Below are 21,562 nucleotides of genomic sequence, written 5' to 3'. Positions count from 1 at the left end.
CTTCTGCTTATTTTCAGCAGAATATCTATACATATACAGTGCATTCTGAAAGTATACAGACCCTTTGACCTTTTCCACATCACGCTACATACAATACCCCATAATGACAAAGCTAAAACAGGTTAAACATTTTTTTTTACAGAAATACCTAAGTATTCAGACCCTTTGCTTTGAGACGAGAAATTGAGCTCAGGTGCATCCTGTTTCCATTGATCATCATCCTTAGATGGTATAGATCATCCTTGAGAAGTTTCTACAACTTGTTTGGAGTCCACCTGTGGTAAATACAATTAATTGTACATTAATTATATAGACACACCAGTCTATAGAAAGGCCCACAGTTGACAGTGCATGTCAGAGCAAAAACCAAGCCATGAGGTCGAAGGAATTGTCCATAGAGCTCCGAGATAGGATTGTGTCAATGCAAAAAATGTCTGCAGCATTGAAGGTCCCCAAGAACACAGTGGCCTCCATCATTCCGAAATGGAAGAAGTTTGGAATCACCAAGACTATTCCTAAAGCTGGCCGCCAGGCCAAACTGAGCAATCAGGGGAGAAAGGCCTTGGTCAGGGAGGTGACCAAGAACCCGATGGTCACTCTGACAGAGCTCCAGAGTTCCTCTGTGGAGATGGGAGAAACTTAAAGGACTGTCAGACAATGAGAAACAAGATCCTCTGGTCTGATGAGACCAAGATTGAACTCTTGCCAAGCGTCACGTCTGGAGGAAACCTGCCACCATCCCTACAGTGAAGCATGGGGGTGGCAGCATCATGCTGAGGGGATGTTTTTCAGTGGCAGGGACTGGGAGTCTAGTCAGGATAGAGGGGAAAGATGAACAGAGCAAAGTGCAGACAGATCCTTGATGAAAACCTGCTCCTGAGCGCTCAGGACCTCAGACTGGGGCGAAGGTTCTCCTTCCAACAGGACAACGACCCGAAGCACACAGCCAAGACAACATTTTCTATAAACCGGTTTCTGCTTTGTCATTATAGGGTCTTGTGTGTAGATTGATGAGGGGGAAAAACTATTTAATACATTTTAAATTAAGACTGTAACGAAAAAAATCAAGGGGTCTGAATAGTTTCCCGAATGCATATATATATATATATATATATATATATATATATATATATATATATATATATATATAAGTGGGGCAAAAAAGTATTTAGTCAGCCACCAATTGTGCAAGTTCTCCCACTTAAAAAGATGAGAGAGGCCTGTAATTGTCATCATAGGTACACTTCAACTATGACAGACAAAATGAGAAAAACAAATCCAGAAAATCACATTGTAGGATTTTTTATTCATTTATTGGCAAATTCTGGTGGAAAATAAGCATTTGGTCACCTACAAACAAGCAAGATTTCTGGCTCTCACAGACCTGTAACTTCTTCTTTAAGAGGCCCCTCTGTCCTCCACTCGTTACCTGTATTAATGGCACCTGTTTGAACTTGTTATCAGTATAAAAGACACCTGTCCACAACCTCAAACAGTCACACTCCAAACTCCACTATGGCCAAGACCAAAGAGCTATCAAAGGACACCAGAAACAAAATTGTAGACCTGCACCAGGCTGGGAAGACTGAATCTGCAATAGGTAAGCAGCTTGGTTTAAAGAAATCAACTGTGGGAGCAATTATTAGGAAATGGAAGACATACAAGACCACTGATAATCTCCCTCGATCTGGGGCTCCACTCAAGATCTCACCCCGTGGGGCAAAATGATCACAAGAACGGTGAGCAAAAATCCCAGAACCACACGGGGGGGATCTAGTGAATGACCTGCAGAGAGCTGGGACCAAAGTAACAAAGCCTACCCTCAGTAACACACTACGCCGCCAGGGACTCAAATGCAGTGCCAGACTCCTGCAGTGCCAGACGTGTCCCCCTGCTTAAGCCAGTACATGTCCAGGCCCATCTGAAGTTTTCTAAAGAGCATTTGGATGATCCAGAAGAAGATTGGGAGAATGTCATATGGTCAGATGAAACCAAAATATAACTTTTTAGTGAAAACTCAACTCGTCGTGTTTGGAGGACAAAGAATGCTGAGTTGCATCCAAATAACTACCTACTGTGAAGCATGGGGGTGGAAATATCATGCTTTGGGGCTGTTTTTCTGCGAAGGGACCAGGACGACTGATCCGTGTAAATGAAAGAATGAATGGGGCCATGTATCGTGAGATTTTGAGTGAAAACCTCCTTCCATCAGCAAGGGCGTTGAAGATGAAACGTGGCTGGGTATTTCACCATGACAATGATCCCAAGCACATCGCCCGGGCAACGAAGGTGTGGTTTCGTAAGAAGCATTTCAAGGTCCTGGAGTAGCCTAGCCAGTCTCCAGATCTCAACCCCATAGAAAATCTTTGGAGGGAGTTGAAAGTCCGTGTTGCCCAGCAACAGCCCCAAAACATAACTGCTCTAGAGGAGATCTGCATGGAGGAATGGGCCAAAATACCTGCAACAGTGTGTGAAAACCTTGTGAGGACTTACAGCAAACGTTTGACCTCTGTCATTGCCAACGAAGGGTATATAACAAAGTATTGAGATAAACTTTTGTTATTGACTAAATACTTATTTTCCACCATAATTTGCAAATACATTTATTAAAAATCCTACAATGTGATTTTCTGGATTTTTCTTCTAATTTTGTCTGTCATAGTTGAAGTGTACCTATGGTGAAAATTACAGGCCTCTCTCATCTTTTTAAGTGGGAGAACTTGCACAATTGGTGGCTGATTAAATACTTTTTTTGCCCCTTATATATATATATAATGGTCATTGTCCTATATATATTATATATATTTATGTGAATATATAATGAACATATGCGACTTGTCTTCATTCCATCAGAGGACGGCAGGCAGAGGTGTTACAGTTACACTAATCCTCATCCAGTTTAGATATTCATTCAATCCCTCAACCCCAAAACAATTACAAACACAAAGTGAATCAGCGTACAGTTAAAGTGTGCCTGTGTGCAGTTAAATTGTGCTCAAGTGTATATTACCGTCAGTTAGCATACTGTATAAATCATTTCCCGAAAATGTAGTTGGTAGTTCACCCTCTACCTTCATTGAAGTTTATTGGACCTTCTTTATTTAGACTTCTCTATTTATTTTCTAGTAGACTGTATCTAGTACACGGATTATTGTAACCACCTCAATGTTTGGACATTTATTTGAATGAGAGGGAAATACTGTACCCTTCCCGACATTATTGTCCATTGCGTAGTTCCTGTCCCGGATAAATTCAGCTCCCATTTCCTTACATCAGGGCTCCTTATGGAGTATTAAGATACAACTACATAAGAGCTGTTATAGTTAGTTTAGCATTCTGCTCTTGCTTTGGTATTCATTTTGCTGATGATATGCAGCCCACCTGTCATATGTTTAACACCCCTGGCTTAGAGCAAACAGATTTAATGCATTATCCTTAGAATGAGTTAATAATAAAACACTATATGTCCTGCCTTTGTATGTGACAGTTTTTCCAACAGGCTCAAAAGGAGATGATACTCAGTCATTATGAAGTCTTGCAATACATTTACGTGTGCATCATAATGTATCATACCTTGTATCACTATAATGAATTATACCTGCTGTCTTTTAGTTAGTGTTACCTAACTCTATCTCTATAATGAATTATACCTGTTGTCTTTTAGTTAGTTACCTAACTCTATCTCTATAATGAATTATACCTGTTGTCTTTTAGTTAGTGTTACCTAACTCTATCTCTATAATGAATTATACCTGTTGTCTTTTAGTTAGTTACCTAACTCTATCTCTATAATGAATTATACCTGTTGTCTTTTAGTTAGTGTTACCTAACTCTATCTCTATAATGAATTATACCTGTTGTCTTTTAGTTAGTGTTACCTAACTCTATCTCTATAATGAATTATACCTGTTGTCTTTTAGTTAGTGTTACCTATCTCTATCTCTATAATGAATTATACCTGTTGTCTTTTAGTTAGTTACCTAACTCTATCTCTATAATGAATTATACCTGTTGTCTTTTAGTTAGTTACCTATCTCTATCTCTATAATGAATTATACCTGTTGTCTTTTAGTTAGTTACCTATCTCTATCCATATAATGAATTATACCTGTTGTCTTTTAGTTAGTGTTACCTAACTCTATCTATATAATGAATTATACCTGTTGTCTTTCAGTTAGTTACCTAACTCTATCTCTATAATGAATTATACCTGTTGTCTTTTAGTTAGTGTTACCTAACTCTATCTATATAATGAATTATACCTGTTGTCTTTTAGTTAGTTACCTAACTCTATCTCTATAATGAATTATACCTGTTGTCTTTCAGTTAGTTACCTAACTCTATCTATATAATGAATTATACCTGTTGTCTTTTAGTTAGTTACCTAACTCTATCTCTATAATGAATTATACCTGTTGTCTTTCAGTTAGTTACCTAACTCTATCTCTATAATGAATTATACCTGTTGTCTTTCAGTTAGTTACCTAACTCTATCTCTATAATGAATTATACCTGTTGTCTTTCAGTTAGTTACCTAACTCTATCTCTATAATGAATTATACCTGTTGTCTTTTAGTTAGTTACCTAACTCTATCTCTATAATGAATTATACCTGTTGTCTTTTAGTTAGTTACCTATCTCTATCTATATAATGAATTATACCTGTTGTCTTTTAGTTAGTGTTACCTAACTCTATCTCTATAATGAATTATACCTGTTGTCTTTCAGTTAGTTACCTAACTCTATCTCTATAATGAATTATACCTGTTGTCTTTTAGTTAGTGTTACCTAACTCTATCTATATAATGAATTATACCTGTTGTCTTTTAGTTAGTTACCTAACTCTATCTCTATAATGAATTATACCTGTTGTCTTTTACCTAACTCTATCTATATAATGAATTATACCTGTTGTCTTTTAGTTAGTTACCTAACTCTATCTCTATAATGAATTATACCTGTTGTCTTTCAGTTAGTTACCTAACTCTATCTCTATAATGAATTATACCTGTTGTCTTTCAGTTAGTTACCTAACTCTATCTCTATAATGAATTATACCTGTTGTCTTTCAGTTAGTTACCTAACTCTATCTCTATAATGAATTATACCTGTTGTCTTTTAGTTAGTTACCTAACTCTATCTCTATAATGAATTATACCTGTTGTCTTTTAGTTAGTTACCTATCTCTATCTATATAATGAATTATACCTGTTGTCTTTTAGTTAGTGTTACCTAACTCTATCTCTATAATGAATTATACCTGTTGTCTTTTAGTTAGTGTTACCTAACTCTATCTATATAATGAATTATACCTGTTGTCTTTTAGTTAGTTACCTATCTCTATCTCTATAATGAATTATACCTGTTGTCTTTTAGTTAGTTACCTATCTCTATCTATATAATGAATTATACCTGTTGTCTTTCAGTTAGTTACCTAACTCTATCTCTATAATGAATTATACCTGTTGTCTTTCAGTTAGTTACCTAACTCTATCTCTATAATGAATTATACCTGTTGTCTTTTAGTTAGTGTTACCTAACTCTATCTCTATAATTAATTATACCTGTTGTCTTTTAGTTAGTTACCTAACTCTATCTCTATAATGAATTATACCTGTTGTCTTTTAGTTAGTTACCTATCTCTATCTATATAATGAATTATACCTGTTGTCTTTTAGTTAGTGTTACCTAACTCTATCTCTATAATGAATTATACCTGTTGTCTTTTAGTTAGTTACCTAACTCTATCTCTATAATGAATTATACCTGTTGTCTTTCAGTTAGTTACCTAACTCTATCTCTATAATGAATTATACCTGTTGTCTTTTAGTTAGTTACCTAACTCTATCTCTATAATGAATTATACCTGTTGTCTTTTAGTTAGTTACCTAACTCTATCTCTATAATGAATTATACCTGTTGTCTTTTAGTTAGTTACCTATCTCTATCTCTATAATGAATTATACCTGTTGTCTTTTAGTTAGTAACCTATCTCTATCCATATAATGAATTATACCTGTTGTCTTTCAGTTAGTTACCTAACTCTATCTCTATAATGAATTATACCTGTTGTCTTTCAGTTAGTTACCTAACTCTATCTATATAATGAATTATACCTGTTGTCTTTTAGTTAGTTACCTAACTCTATCTCTATAATGAATTATACCTGTTGTCTTTCAGTTAGTAACCTAACTCTATCTCTATAATGAATTATACCTGTTGTCTTTCAGTTAGTTACCTAACTCTATCTATATAATGAATTATACCTGTTGTCTTTCAGTTAGTTACCTAACTCTATCTCTATAATGAATTATACCTGTTGTCTTTCAGTTAGTTACCTAACTCTATCTCTATAATGAATTATACCTGTTGTCTTTTAGTTAGTGTTACCTAACTCTATCTATATAATGAATTATACCTGTTGTCTTTTAGTTAGTTACCTAACTCTATCTCTATAATGAATTATACCTGTTGTCTTTTAGTTAGTGTTACCTAACTCTATCTCTATAATGAATTATACCTGTTGTCTTTTAGTTAGTTACCTATCTCTATCTCTATAATGAATTATACCTGTTGTCTTTTAGTTAGTAACCTAACTCTATCTCTATAATGAATTATACCTGTTGTCTTTTAGTTAGTTACCTATCTCTATCTCTATAATGAATTATACCTGTTGTCTTTTAGTTAGTTACCTATCTCTATCCATATAATGAATTATACCTGTTGTCTTTTAGTTAGTTACCTGTCTCTATCTATATAATTAATTATACCTGTTGTCTTTTAGTTATACCTGTGTTACCTAACTCTATCTCTATAATGAATTATACCTGTTGTCTTTTAGTTAGTGTTATCTCTAACTCTATCTATATAATGAATTATACCTGTTGTCTTTCAGTTAGTTACCTAACTCTATCTCTATAATGAATTATACCTGTTGTCTTTCAGTTAGTTACCTAACTCTATCTATATAATGAATTATACCTGTTGTCTTTCAGTTAGTTACCTAACTCTATCTCTATAATGAATTATACCTGTTGTCTTTTAGTTAGTTACCTATCTCTATCTATATAATGAATTATACCTGTTGTCTTTTAGTTAGTTACCTAACTCTATCTCTATAATGAATTATACCTGTTGTCTTTTAGTTAGTTACCTAACTCTATCTCTATAATGAATTATACCTGTTGTCTTTTAGTTAGTTACCTAACTCTATCTCTATAATGAATTATACCTGTTGTCTTTTAGTTAGTTACCTAACTCTATCTCTATAATGAATTATACCTGTTGTCTTTCAGTTAGTTACCTAACTCTATCTCTATAATGAATTATACCTGTTGTCTTTCAGTTAGTTACCTAACTCTATCTCTATAATGAATTATACCTGTTGTCTTTTAGTTAGTTACCTAACTCTATCTCTATAATGAATTATACCTGTTGTCTTTTAGTTAGTGTTACCTAACTCTATCTCTATAATGAATTATACCTGTTGTCTTTCAGTTAGTTACCTAACTCTATCTCTATAATGAATTATACCTGTTGTCTTTCAGTTAGTTACCTAACTCTATCTCTATAATGAATTATACCTGTTGTCTTTTAGTTAGTTACCTAACTCTATCTCTATAATGAATTATACCTGTTGTCTTTTAGTTAGTTACCTATCTCTATCTCTATAATGAATTATACCTGTTGTCTTTCAGTTAGTTACCTAACTCTATCTCTATAATGAATTATACCTGTTGTCTTTCAGTTAGTTACCTAACTCTATCTCTATAATGAATTATACCTGTTGTCTTTCAGTTAGTTACCTAACTCTATCTCTATAATGAATTATACCTGTTGTCTTTTAGTTAGTTACCTAACTCTATCTATATAATGAATTATACCTGTTGTCTTTCAGTTAGTTACCTAACTCTATCTCTATAATGAATTATACCTGTTGTCTTTCAGTTAGTTACCTAACTCTATCTCTATAATGAATTATACCTGTTGTCTTTCACTTAGTTACCTAACTCTATCTCTATAATTAATTATACCTGTTGTCTTTTAGTTAGTTACCTAACTCTATCTCTATAATGAATTATACCTGTTGTCTTTTAGTTAGTGTTACCTAACTCTATCTCTATAATGAATTATACCTGTTGTCTTTTAGTTAGTTACCTAACTCTATCTCTATAATGTTATACCTAACTCTATCTCTATAATGAATTATACCTGTTGTCTTTTAGTTAGTTTACCTAACTCTATCTCTATAATGAATGTTGTCTTTTAGTTAGTTATACTCTATCTCTATAATGAATTATACCTGTTGTCTTTTAGTTGTTACCTTTTATCTATATAATTAATTATACCTGTTGTCTTTCAGTTAGTTACCTAACTCTATCTCTATAATGAATTATACCTGTTGTCTTTTAGTTAGTGTTACCTAACTCTATCTATATAATGAATTATACCTGTTGTCTTTTAGTTAGTTACCTAACTCTATCTATATAATGAATTATACCTGTTGTCTTTTAGTTAGTTACCTAACTCTATCTCTATAATGAATTATACCTGTTGTCTTTCAGTTAGTTACCTAACTCTATCTCTATAATGAATTATACCTGTTGTCTTTTAGTTAGTTACCTAACTCTATCTCTATAATGAATTATACCTGTTGTCTTTTAGTTAGTTACCTAACTCTATCTCTATAAATGAATTATAACTGTTGTCTTTTAGTTTTCAGTTAGTTACCTAACTCTATCTCTATAATGAATTATACCTGTTGTCTTTTAGTTAGTTAACTCTATCTATATAATGAATTATACCTGTTAGTTACCTAACTCTATCTCTATAATGAATTATACCTGTTGTCTTTTAGTTAGTTACCTAACTCTATCTCTATAATGAATTATACCTGTTGTCTTTTAGTTAGTGTTACCTAACTCTATCTCTATAATGAATTATACCTGTTGTCTTTTAGTTAGTTACCTATCTCTATCTATATAATGAATTATACCTGTTAGTTACTGTTATACCTGTTACTTTTCTATATAATGAATTATACCTGTTGTCTTTCAGTTAGTTACCTAACTCTATCTCTATAATGAATTATACCTGTTGTCTTTTCTTTTAGTTAGTTACCTATCTCTATCTCTATAATGAATTATACCTGTTGTCTTTTAGTTAGTTACCTATCTCTATCTCTATAATGAATTATACCTGTTGTCTTTCAGTTAGTTACCTAACTCTATCTCTATAATGAATTATACCTGTTGTCTTTTAGTTAGTTACCTAACTCTATCTCTATAATGAATTATACCTGTTGTCTTTTAGTTAGTGTTACCTAACTCTATCTCTATAATGAATTATACCTGTTGTCTTTTAGTTAGTTACCTATCTCTATCTCTATAATGAATTATACCTGTTGTCTTTTAGTTAGTTACCTAACTCTATCTCTATAATGAATTATACCTGTTGTCTTTTAGTTAGTTACCTATCTCTATCTCTATAATGAATTATACCTGTTGTCTTTTAGTTAGTTACCTATCTCTATCTATATAATGAATTATACCTGTTGTCTTTTAGTTAGTTACCTATCTCTATCTCTATAATGAATTATACCTGTTGTCTTTCAGTTAGTTACCTAACTCTATCTCTATAATGAATTATACCTGTTGTCTTTTAGTTAGTGTTACCTAACTCTATCTATATAATGAATTATACCTGTTGTCTTTCAGTTAGTTACCTAACTCTATCTCTATAATGAATTATACCTGTTGTCTTTTAGTTAGTTACCTAACTCTATCTCTATAATGAATTATACCTGTTGTCTTTCAGTTAGTTACCTAACTCTATCTCTATAATGAATTATACCTGTTGTCTTTTAGTTAGTTACCTAACTCTATCTCTATAATGAATTATACCTGTTGTCTTTCAGTTAGTTACCTAACTCTATCTATATAATGAATTATACCTGTTGTCTAGTTAGTGTTACTCTATATAATGAATTATACCTGTTGTCTTTCAGTTAGTTACCTAACTCTATCTCTATAATGAATTATACCTGTTGTCTTTTAGTTAGTTACCTAACTCTATCTCTATAATGAATTATACCTGTTGTCTTTTAGTTAGTGTTACCTAACTCTATCTATATTATGAATTATACCTGTTGTCTTTTAGTTAGTGTTACCTAACTCTATCTATATTATGAATTATACCTGCTGTCTTTCAGTTATTGTTAGCTAACTTTTCTTCAGGGATAAGAACATTCATTTTATGTCAACATCCTAGTGGCCTACAGTACATCTAGAACTTTTTCATTATTGATGTTTTTAGTGTGTACTGACACAGCCTATTAGTAAACCCATAGTTTATCACAATATCCCTAGAATTATATGCCTGTAGATGTGTATACTAATGGTTTCTCTTTCCTTTGATTTAGGCCATGAATTTGGTAAGTGGATTTGACTTTTACGATTTGCTTCCCACCTGCTTGGCGGTGCCTGTGGATTGTCCACTCTGCTAATGCCCTCTGCTGGCATGGCAACCCAACCTCACTGCTATCCTATAATAAAGCAGATCTTAGCCATAGGAAATGTGTGTGCTTGGAACCACATTGCTGTGCATCGTACCTGATCATGATAATCATTGATTATCATGTTTTTGCAGGGTGGTTCTGCTTCTCTGAGGACACACTTCTCTGTAACACTTGTTTAGTGTATGCTACGTATAAAAATAAGTCTGCAACAGCAAACATGAACACATATTTAGCAGATGTTATTGCGGGTGTAGCAAAATGCTTCCATGTCCATAGGCTATTATTGATACAAATTGTGATCCAAGAGGATGTTGAGGCATGGTAGAATGTGGATGCAAAACCAGACACTTTTTCTGATCAATACTTTGAAGGACCAATATCACAATCCGATTGAGCATCTCCAAGATAATATTGTAATTATTTTCACTGTGATATTTTGGTCCAATTATGAGGCAACGCATTTATGTAGCGCATAGGTTCAGAGATCTTCTATACTGTTCGCAGTTCTATGACCCCATCCACTACCAATATGTACGGTACTACTTAACCTAGGACTGCACTAACACTATTTAGTGCTAGAATCGTCACATTGTGACACTGTAGAGAAACATTAAAACTGCCTGTGTTCCTCTACCTGGTCAGAGTCTATAGTCAGTTGTGGCTCAGTAAATCACTGCTACCAGTTTCACACAGTGCACTCGCTGTGTTTTGGTACTTTCATTTGACTTTGTTTACACTAAGGATTTGGCATTTGGAGATTCTTTAGGTCAGATTTCTGCTGCTTCTACAGGTACATGTCTTTCCTATTTCAAGACGTGAAGTAATACTACCAACAAGGCAAATGTAGGATATCTTGTTTCCTTCTACGAAATGTCACATAGTTCCACAGTGATGAGAATACACCAAGGTGTTTGGCCTTTAGAGATACTTCACTTTTCTCTCTTACTCTGCTTTGTACAATGACAATATGATTGCAATATTGCTATGAGGGTTAAGATACTCGTTCAAGTGTGATGAGGCACACACAAAGTGTTGTTTCTGATGTTTCAGTATTGTTTTGTTGCTGGTAGACATACAGTAAAGTTGAATGCTCTCGATTGTCCAGGTACAAACATGCCAAGCTTAACCATAACCATCTACGCTTTGCTTTTCTATCTCTGACCATTACAATCAGCAGAACGTTCCAGAAAAATCACATTCATTCCAGTTGTTATCTGACCACATACAGTGCAGTGTACTGGCCAATGCGGCCATTAGTCCTACGGTATATATTCATCAAGAGTCCTGTTTCTCTGTTTTGAAACAAGAGGAACCTTTTGTTCTATTTTACTGTCTTTTTCCATAATAAGAGTGGTTGTGTCAACCACGGTTTCTCACAGACAGTCTGTCTTTCTGCAGGAGGCATTTCCTTCAAGGTCTCTACTAATTACAATCATGTGACTCCTGGAATGTTCTCTTTGATTATGTGGCTTAAAATCTTTTTGATCTGCTTCGATGAATTAATCATATACATGTTCTCTTCACGTCTTCTTTTATATTATTGTAGCCTACTAGTACTCCAAACGTAGTTGAACTTAAGACTCAGATGTTTCATTTATTTATTAGATTGGCTGTTTGTTTACTAAAGAGCCTAATGGGAGTACATAAGAAGATCAGATAATGTTATATTTACAGTATAAATATAGTAGTGATAGCTAGTAGTAATTGTTGTAACTGTTGTTGTTTTTTAAACTATTGAACCAACTGTGTTCCTCTCGGGCACTGTGAGTAGCCTAATAGTTATGTCAACCAGGTCAGTGTATACTAGGTGTTAGACTGCTCTCTAGTGGTGCATCTCCCTCACTTCCAACCTCCTCATCAACAGGACCAGGCATCTAAAGACAAGGCCCTCCAGAACATGGCAGCGTTGTCGTCTGCTCAGATTGTGTCTCCGAGCCTGATCAAGAGCCAGCTACCCCCACTGCCCCACTCTCCCTACCCCCCGCAAGCCAGGGTGAGCCCTTCTACGCTGGGTTTGGGGTTGCAATGATTGCCTTTTCTCTGCATTGACAGTATTTACATTATTGTTGTACTAGTAATTGATGTAGGCTATGGGAGCACAGTACAGTCCCTGAGCTACTTCATGTAAAGCTTGACCAAATTAATCTGTGAATATATAACTTGAGGACAGAGCTTTTGTCAAACTCTGTGAAACCGACTCTGTTATCTTTGCCTTCCAGTTTTGGCCAGGCCCTATCCCAGGACAACCCGGCCCCTCTCAGGAGTGAGTATGACTGTGTTTACTATCTGTTGAGTGACAGGTTCAGGTGTTTGGACTGTTCGTTTGATTGGTTGTTTGTTTGTTTGATTGACACTTGTGACTGGAATTGGAATGGCGGGTTCTCTTTGGCACGTTTAACGGATCGCATTTGTGCACATCAGGCTGATTCTAGAGCTCAACCAGGGAAGGACTCCTGGGTTTGGCCGCACCAGCTATGCGTAAGTTTCCTCCTAGTCCAGCTGTAGCACAAGGCAGCACTAACTCTGCTTCAGTATTTGTCCTGCTCCTGCACTAACTTTACGACCAGGGCACAACCAGCTTCACGTCTGAGAGAGAGAAGACCAAACATGCCATGAAGTTGTTTGCAAAGTCGTTCCGTTCTGGCCATTTGGGATGTAAAGACGTTACACGATAGGGTGATTTCATGACAAACTGGGGCCATAATGTTACATTAGTCTATGACAGCACCTAACTTCAGATCCATGTTTGTCACTCCAATATTAAAGTAAATCTTCCATTGACATCTATGCATGACTTGCACAAAAAGCATATCTGAAGTTAGGATTTGGCCCATTGTGTACGTTCACGTGTCACACTTAAGCATCGCTCTGAAATGATGTGCCACAATCACACACAGAGAAACATCAATCAAATAATCAATCCACCAACCAATCAGTGTATGTAAATAGCATCACTAAATGTATGGTGTAGAGTGGTGACAGAGTGAAGCAGAGGTGGACTTACGTCTAGCTGGTGCAGCCACAGACACATGCCTATGTTGAGAAACGTGTCATAATACTGTGGATCCACGTCTGTCTGACATGCCAATGAAGCCCAAAGCCACATGCCACTAGCATAACCAGGTTTCACATGGAATTTCACTTTTGGAAATATGTGGAATAAACACAGCTGGATGAAAACTGAAAAGTTTGACTCCTCAACTGTGTGTGATAATCATTCTCTTTCAGTATCAAACCTTTTGCACCGTCTCCATACACAACTCTACCAGGCCCTCCCCCTCCCCCTATATCAAGTGAGTATGGAGTCAGTTAGCATTCATACAGTACATCCTCATTCATGATCCCTAAAAGAGGGAACTGTCCAATGATGACAGTAATGATACACGTTATATAACATACACATCAGCAGTATATCTGGTGCTTAACATTAATACAGAAATTAAACATCAGCTTTGGAGACCTCAGCCTGACTGCCTCTCTCTCTCTCTTCTCTCTGTGTGTTCTGCTTCTCTCCCTCTCTCTCTCTTCTTCTCTCTGTGTGTTCTGCTTCTCTCCCTCTCTCTCTCTTCTTCTCTCTCTGTGTTCTGCTTCTCTCCCTCTCTCTCTCTCTCTCTCTTCTTCTCTCTCTGTGTTCTGCTTCTCTCCCTCTCTCTCTCTTCTTCTCTCTCTGTGTTCTGCTTCTCTCTCTCTCTTCTCTCTCTCTGTGTTCTGCTTCTCTCTCTCTCTCTCTCTTCTTCTCTCTCTGTGTTCTGCTTCTCTCCCTCTCTCTCTCTTCTTCTCTCTCTGTGTTCTGCTTCTCTCTCTCTCTCTCTCTCTCTTCTTCTCTCTCTGTGTTCTGCTTCTCTCCCTCTCTCTCTTCTTCTCTCTGTGTGTTCTGCTGTTCTCTCTCTCTCTCTCTCTCTCTCTCTCTCTTCTTCTCTCTCTGTGTTCTGCTGTTCTCTCTCTCTCTCTCTGTGTGTTCTGCTGTTCTCTCTCTCTCTCTCTTCTCTGTGTGTTCTGCTGTTCTCTCTCTCTCTTCTGTGTGTTCTGCTGTTCTCTCTCTCTTCTCTGTGTGTTCTGCTGTTCTCTCTCTCTCTTCTCTGTGTGTTCTGCTGTTCTCTCTCTCTTCTCTGTGTGTTCTGCTGTTCTCTCTCTCTCTCTCTCTCTCTCTCTGTGTTCTGCTGTTTTCTCTCTATCTCGCTCTCTCTGTCAGACTATGAGCCTTTGGCACCCCCCCTCCCCCCGGCTGCTACGGCGGTGCCCGTGTGGCAGGACCGGACCATCGCCTCCTCCAAGCTGCGGATGCTAGAGTACTCTGCCTTCATGGAGGTGCAGAGGGACCCTGACAACGTGAGTCACCAAACCAACCACACTAACCAACCCGTGCTAATCAAAGTTGTCGATAAAGGCCTTTGTTTTATAGTCCACAGAGCCACGCGAGACAGATTCAATTTCTAGCGCTAACTCAGTATGGCCAAATTAGACTTCTGTCATTATGGCTGGTCTGACCATCTTCCTCTCTCTATCCCCTGCAGTACAGCAAACACCTGTTTGTCCACATTGGCCAGACCAACCCGTCCTACAGCGACCCTCTGCTGGAGGCAGTGGACATCAGGCAGATCTACGACAAGTTCCCAGAGAAGAAGGGCGGACTCAAAGAGCTTTATGAGAAAGGCCCACAGAACGCCTTTTTCCTAGTCAAATTTTGGGTGGGTGACAAATCACTTTTATTATTGTGTAATCATCACCTTTTTACTGGACAGTGTATGGATTTTAAACTTGGTTGAAAGCAGAAAAATGCATCTTTCACACATTTAAACCTACACTGTCACACAATCAGACTGTCACACTATCACACAGTCAATCACATTCTCACACAGTCACACAGCCAGTTACACTCTCACACAGTTGGACAATCAGTCACACTGTCAGTCACACTGTCACACTGTCACAGAGTCAGTCAAACTCTCACACAGTCACACTGTCAAACAGGCAGTCACACTCTCACACAGTCAAACTGTCACACTGTCAGCCTGTCACACAGTCACATAGTCAGTCTGTCACACTGTCAAACAGGCAGTCACACTCTCACACAGTCAGACTGTCACACTGTCAGCCTGTCACACAGTCACATAGTCAGCCTGTCAGCCTGTCACACAGTCACACAGTCACATAGTCAACCTGTCACACTGTCAGCCTGTCACACAGTCACATAGTCAACCTGTCACACTGTCCCAGAGTCAGTCAAACTCTCACACAGTCACACTGTCACACAGTCAGTCACACTCTCACACAGTCAGTCACTCTCACACAGTCACACAGCCAAACTTTCACACTCTCACACAGTCACACAGGCAGTCACACTCTCAGTCACTGTCACACAGTCAAACTGTCACACAGTCACAATGTCACACAGTCAGTCACACTATCACATAGTCAGACAGTCACACTCTCACACGGTCAGTTACACTCTCACACAGTCACACCGTCACATAGTCAAACTGTCACACAATCAGTCACACTGTCACACAGTCACACACTCACACTGTCAGTCACACTATCAGTCAAACAGTCAGTCACACTGTCACATAGTCAGACACACTGTTACACTCTCACACAGTCTGTCACACTGACACACAGGCAGTCACACTCTCACACAGTCACACTGTCACACAGTGACACTCTCACACTGTCAGTCACACTCTCACACAGTCACTCTGGCACAGAGTCCGTCACACAGTCAGTCACACTGTCAAACAGGTTGTCACACAGTCACTTAGTCAGACACTGTCACATAGTCAGACACACTGTCACACTCTCACACAGTCTGTCACATAGTCAGACACACTGTCACACTCTCACACAGTCTGTCACATAGTCAGACACACTGTCACACTCTCACACAGTCTGTCACATAGTCAGACACACTGTCACACTCTCACACAGTCTGTCACATAGTCAGACACACTGTCACACTCTCACACAGTCTGTCACATAGTCAGACACACAGTCACACTCTCACACAGTCTGTCACATAGTCAGACACACTGTCACACTCTCACACAGTCTGTCACATAGTCAGACACACAGTCACACTGTCACACTTTTTTTTCTCACACAGTCTGTATCATAGTCAGACACAGTCTTGTCTCATCGCTGCAACTCCCACAGACTGTCACCATGGTCAGACACAACCCAACCAAGCCGCTCACACAATGCACATCCAACCCGACAGTCTGTCACATGTGTCAGGAAACACACTGTCACCTGGTCACCGTCACTCGCCCGGCCCACAGTCTGTCGCATGCAGTCAGACCACTGCGCCAACAGGCACACTGTCACACTTTTTTCTCACAGAGTCAATCACACTTCGTGGTATCACAGTCAGTCACACTTACAGTCTTGTCTCATCAGTCTGCAACTCCACAGTCACAGACAGTAGGGAGACAGTCGACACTGTCTGTCAAAGCCACTAAAAGTCACACTCCGTCACAGTCAGTCACACTCTTACACTGTCAGAATGTCACACTCCACGTTGTCACAGTCAGTCACACAGTCAGTCACACTGTCAATGTGTCAGGCAGTCATAACACCATACACCTGGTCAGACCTGTCACACTTTCACAGGCAGTCATACCACCCGCACACAGGACACAGTCAGTCACACTGCACAGAGCAGTGCACTCTCACAGAGTCACACTGTCACACCGGGAGGCCACACTGTCACAGTCTCACAAAGTCAGTCACACTGTCACACTCACAGAATCACACTCTCACACTGTCACACTCAATCAGTCACACAGTCGCACTGTCACACAGTCAGTCACACTCTCACACAGTCATACTGTCACACAGTCAGTCCCACTCTCACACAGTCACACAGTCAGTCACACTCTCGCACAGTCATACTGTCACACAGTCACACTGTCTGTCAAACTCACACTAAAAGTCACACTGTCACAGTCAGTCACACTCTTACACTGTCAGAATGTCACACTCTCACGTTGTCACAGTCAGTCACACAGTCAGTCACACTGTCACACTTTCATACAGGCAGTCATACTCACACTCTCACACAGTCACACAGTCAGTCACACTGTCACACTTTCATACAGGCAGTCATACTCACACTCTCACACAGTCACACAGTCAGTCACACTGTCACAGAGTCAGTCACACTCTCACACAGTCACACTGTCACACAGTCAGTCACACTGACACAGTCAGTCACAAAGTCAGTCACACTGTCACACTTTCACACAATCACACTCTCACACTGTCACACTCTCAATCAGTCACACAGTTTCACTGTCACACAGTCAGTCATACTGTCAGTCACACTGTCACACAGTCACACTCTCAGTCAGTCGCACAGTCACACAGTCAGTCACACTCTCACAGTCACACTGTCACACTGTCAGTCACACTGGCCCTTTTGGTAGTTTGATTATTCTCTCATTTAGAGTAGAATGAAAAGGGGTTAGGCCTGTTAGTCTAGCGTTAATCTGACTAGTCCTGTGTGTGTCCTCTCTCTGCAGGCGGATCTCAACAGCAGTGGCATGCAGGATGGCCCAGGCTCCTTCTACGGAGTCAGCAGCCAATACAGCAGCTCTGAGAACATGACCATCACCGTCTCCACCAAAGTCTGCTCCTTCGGCAAACAGGTGGTTGAGAAAGTAGAGGTGAGCCATTATCCACTGGGTCTGCTTTATAGTCACAAAACAGCTGACTTACCAGGTTAGATAAAGGTCTAATCAAATTTACTGTCAGACACTAGAATTGCATTTCATGCAATCACAATGTTTACCTCAAGTCAGATGTTGTTTTGCTGTTTTGCAGACAGAGTACGCCCGGATGGAGGGAGGGAAGAGTGTCTACAGGATCCACCGCTCTCCCATGTGCGAGTACATGATCAACTTCATCCACAAGCTCAAACACCTGCCAGAAAAATACATGATGAACAGTGTTCTGGAAAACTTCACTATACTTCAGGTAACATTATGCTTTATTACAAGATAATAATATAGTAAGTGATTTACTGTTTGGGAATAGACTGTCACTGTATTTCAACCTAGAACAATAGATGATGTTTTTGACCTTATTGTTCTGCTTCATTGTTCCTCCTTTTGTTGTGCTTTGTGAATTGATTGATGTTTCACCTACTATATAGAACTACAGTTGGATGACATGTATTTGACCTGGTATTGACCTACTGTTCCTTCCCCAGGTGGTGACAGACCGTGACACTCAGGAGACCTTGCTGTGTATAGCGTTTGTGTTCGAGGTCTCAACGAGTGAACACGGGGCACAGTACCACGTCTACAGGCTCGTAAAAGACTGACCCACCCACCGCTCTACCACGTCTACAGGCTCGTCGAAGACTGACCCACCCACCGTTCTGCAGGGAGGTTTGGGAATCAGCTGACGAAGCACTGCGTGACAATATGTACAGTACAGACTGCTCAACTGCCAAGTAACATTCAAAACGACGTTAGAATGAACTGACATGAAAACATTTTAAACTTCCACACATTTATGTGAAATAGGAAAAAGGAGGAAGACTCTCAAAAGACAAGAAAGGAAATTAGGAGAATTCATTGTTTTGTTTTAAAGGCAACTTTTTAACCCATATAGTTAAATATTCTGAGACAAGTGGGTCAAATTGGTAAAGACAGTAAATGTACAGTAGGTTGAGATTCACTGAGGGCATGAGAAAGTGAACAAGGTCAAGAGCTTTGTCTCCAAGGGAACACACTCTAAGCAATATAAGAAGAGGTGGATAGATTGGAATGGTACAGGTACAACAACCATGGAAGAAGAGCAAACACAAAATAATCTAAACGTAGAAGGGCCCTACCGAGGGGTGTTTATAAATTAGATAGGATGGCAACCAAGTGCCTTTCTCCAAAGACAAGTATTGATCAGTTGCCAGCCACTCTGGAATGCCTTATTTACTACCTCTTGTCTTTAAATAAACAGAAATAAAGTGGACAGATGTAAATGCATCATTGAATAGGAGAATAGGAAACTGAACATGACTATGCAGTTCATCCTTTCTCATCTAGATCCTTGAAGCGCACTTCTGATCCAGGAATATTATGTTATGGAATAAACTATTATACATTTTTCTCGTGATGTGTTATCACACAGAATGGTTACAAGTTTAGCTGCAGTCCACGTGTACAGCAAGGGCATAGCATGATCAGATCATTCAGTTTCCAATCCCTGGGCTTTTACGGGTCTCTAGACAACAACACATCAATGTGCTGTGGTGCACTTAAAAGATCAAGAAGGGGTGAAGCAACAAATCTTTTTATTTTCAGCCTTTAGTTATGTTATTGAAATGAACCATTTCTGTACTAGGAGTCAACGGATGCAACAGGAATATGTGTTACATAGGATTCTTTTGGGGACGTGTTTATATTTGTGATTAACATTAACACTGTTTTCTTAAAAACATGGCTTGAGAATCAAATCAAATGACATTTTATTTGTCACGTGCGCCGAATACAACCTTTACCGTGAAATGTTCACTCGATTAGAATTTGCCAAATTGGAACTGACCAAATTTTACAGTGAGTTTTAACTCATGTAAGAACTCATGGTAATTCTAATCCAATCTCCCCATTCAAGAGATCCCAATTGATGGATATCACTTTCAATCTGGCAAGGCGGCAGGTAGCCTAGTGGCTAAGGGCGTTGAGCCAGTAACCGAAAGTTTGTTGGTTTGAATTCCTGAGCACAGTGGAAAAATCTGCTGTTCTGCCCATGATGTTGCTTAAGGCAGCCACATTTCGGCTGAATGCATTCAGTTGTACAACTGACTACGTATGCCTTTTCCCTAACCCTAAAATAAGTTTCTCTTTCCTAAATTCTATTAATAAAAACAAAAGCTCTCTCTCATTTTATGAGCGAACCTTCAAGAAATGAATCTTAATTTGCCAATGCCATCAGCCAATGAAAAGAGAAATGATGTTTTGAAAGAGAGCTATCCTCTGTGCTGTGGTGTGTGACCATTGGTTGTTATTTATATTGAAAAGGATGGTGGGAGGGCAGGGCTGCGCTGGGATATGGGCCATATGTGTTTATCCTTTGCCATTGAAATGGTGGTGTTACAAGTATTGCTGAGCTGAACTTTATCCTAATGACACAATAACTTTCATCCCCTAGCTAGGGGATGGTCTCTGCCTCGGACGGTTCACTGGACTTCTGTCATAAGAATTCATTACATCAGACTTTGTATGGTGGATTTAGTACACCAGGCTTCGAATGTCATACTTCAAGAGCTAGATTTAAAACAACTGCTTAATCTTTACTAGTGGATTTCTCAATTTGATATTTTTTACAGGCCCATGTTTTTTATTATCATTATCATAATGAATTGTTTTCTGTTAGTTTTTGTGACTTTCAGCATCCGTTGAAAACGTGTGTTTTTGTTGACATTGATGATGAGATACTGTATCTGATGTATCATAATCTGAATGGTATGGGCAAGTTTGTTTGGTTAAAAGGTGGTTTATTGTGGCCTTGGTTACCAATTGTGCATTGCATTTTAGTATTTTCTGTTATCTTCAAACTAAGGGGGTTGTATTATATAATCAAATCAAAGTGTATAATCTAACAATAAAAGACGCATGGTGCCTTTGGGGCCATTTCCCCCTGAAAACTCATTAAAAACAGGTTTGTTCATTTGATTGGTCAATACAGTTTCCTTCACAGATGAAATACATTGTCACTACTGTAGATGACAGTGTTATACTGTTCAAACAGTATTGCATAAACAGTAGGCCTATGTTGTACTATATACTTTCCTTGGTCCTCTGTTACATTTCTACTGATGACCAGGAGACCAGGAGAGTAGGTCTAGTAGGCCCAAGCAGGCCTATGATGTGAGCACACTCTTAGAAAAAAGGGTTCCATTGGGGTTCTTCGGCTGTCCCATAGAACCCTTTTTTAAAAGGTTTCTACGTGGAACCCAAAAGGGTTCTACCTGCATCCAAAAAGGGTTCTTCAAAAGGTTATCCTATGGGGACAGACGAAAATCCATTTAAGGTTCAAGATAGCACC

The 21,562-nt window shown here is 38.4% G+C and overlaps 1 protein-coding gene and 1 long non-coding RNA gene across 8 annotated transcripts in view; one reads left to right on the top strand and one right to left on the bottom strand.

Moving 5' to 3' along the window:
• The window catches only part of LOC118388238 (transcriptional enhancer factor TEF-5-like), an 88,162-nt gene extending 66,973 nt beyond the window's left edge, over positions 1-21,189 (top strand). For 3 of the 7 annotated variants that reach the window (XM_035777086.2, XM_035777085.2, XM_035777091.2), the window contains 10 exons: positions 10,421-10,432; positions 12,381-12,509; positions 12,736-12,779; positions 12,938-12,994; positions 13,745-13,809; positions 14,709-14,845; positions 15,031-15,204; positions 18,034-18,177; positions 18,335-18,487; positions 18,723-21,189. In XM_035777086.2, the coding sequence (XP_035632979.1) occupies positions 10,421-10,432; positions 12,381-12,509; positions 12,736-12,779; positions 12,938-12,994; positions 13,745-13,809; positions 14,709-14,845; positions 15,031-15,204; positions 18,034-18,177; positions 18,335-18,487; positions 18,723-18,836 (1,029 nt within the window). In that variant the 3' untranslated portion in view covers positions 18,837-21,189. The remainder of the gene's footprint in view (positions 1-10,420; positions 10,433-12,380; positions 12,510-12,735; positions 12,780-12,937; positions 12,995-13,744; positions 13,810-14,708; positions 14,846-15,030; positions 15,205-18,033; positions 18,178-18,334; positions 18,488-18,722) is intronic. The other 4 variants (XM_035777088.2, XM_035777087.2, XM_035777089.2 and 1 more) reach the window with 3 other exon arrangements.
• LOC127932125 (uncharacterized) lies at positions 2,690-9,522 on the bottom strand. The gene is made up of 9 exons (XR_008144165.1): positions 9,299-9,522; positions 8,894-8,995; positions 8,399-8,600; positions 7,282-7,883; positions 7,054-7,081; positions 6,267-6,592; positions 5,587-6,116; positions 5,463-5,536; positions 2,690-3,802 (listed from the first exon to the last, which is right to left on the bottom strand). It is a non-coding gene; the product is annotated as an uncharacterized LOC127932125 (long non-coding RNA).
• Positions 21,190-21,562: the final 373 nt, after the last annotated feature.

Source organism: Oncorhynchus keta, chromosome 10, assembly GCF_023373465.1.
Source record: "Oncorhynchus keta strain PuntledgeMale-10-30-2019 chromosome 10, Oket_V2, whole genome shotgun sequence".
NCBI classification, from domain to species: domain Eukaryota; kingdom Metazoa; phylum Chordata; class Actinopteri; order Salmoniformes; family Salmonidae; genus Oncorhynchus; species Oncorhynchus keta.
Note: the sequence above shows the minus strand (reverse complement) of the source record. Positions and strands in the feature narration are given on the sequence as shown.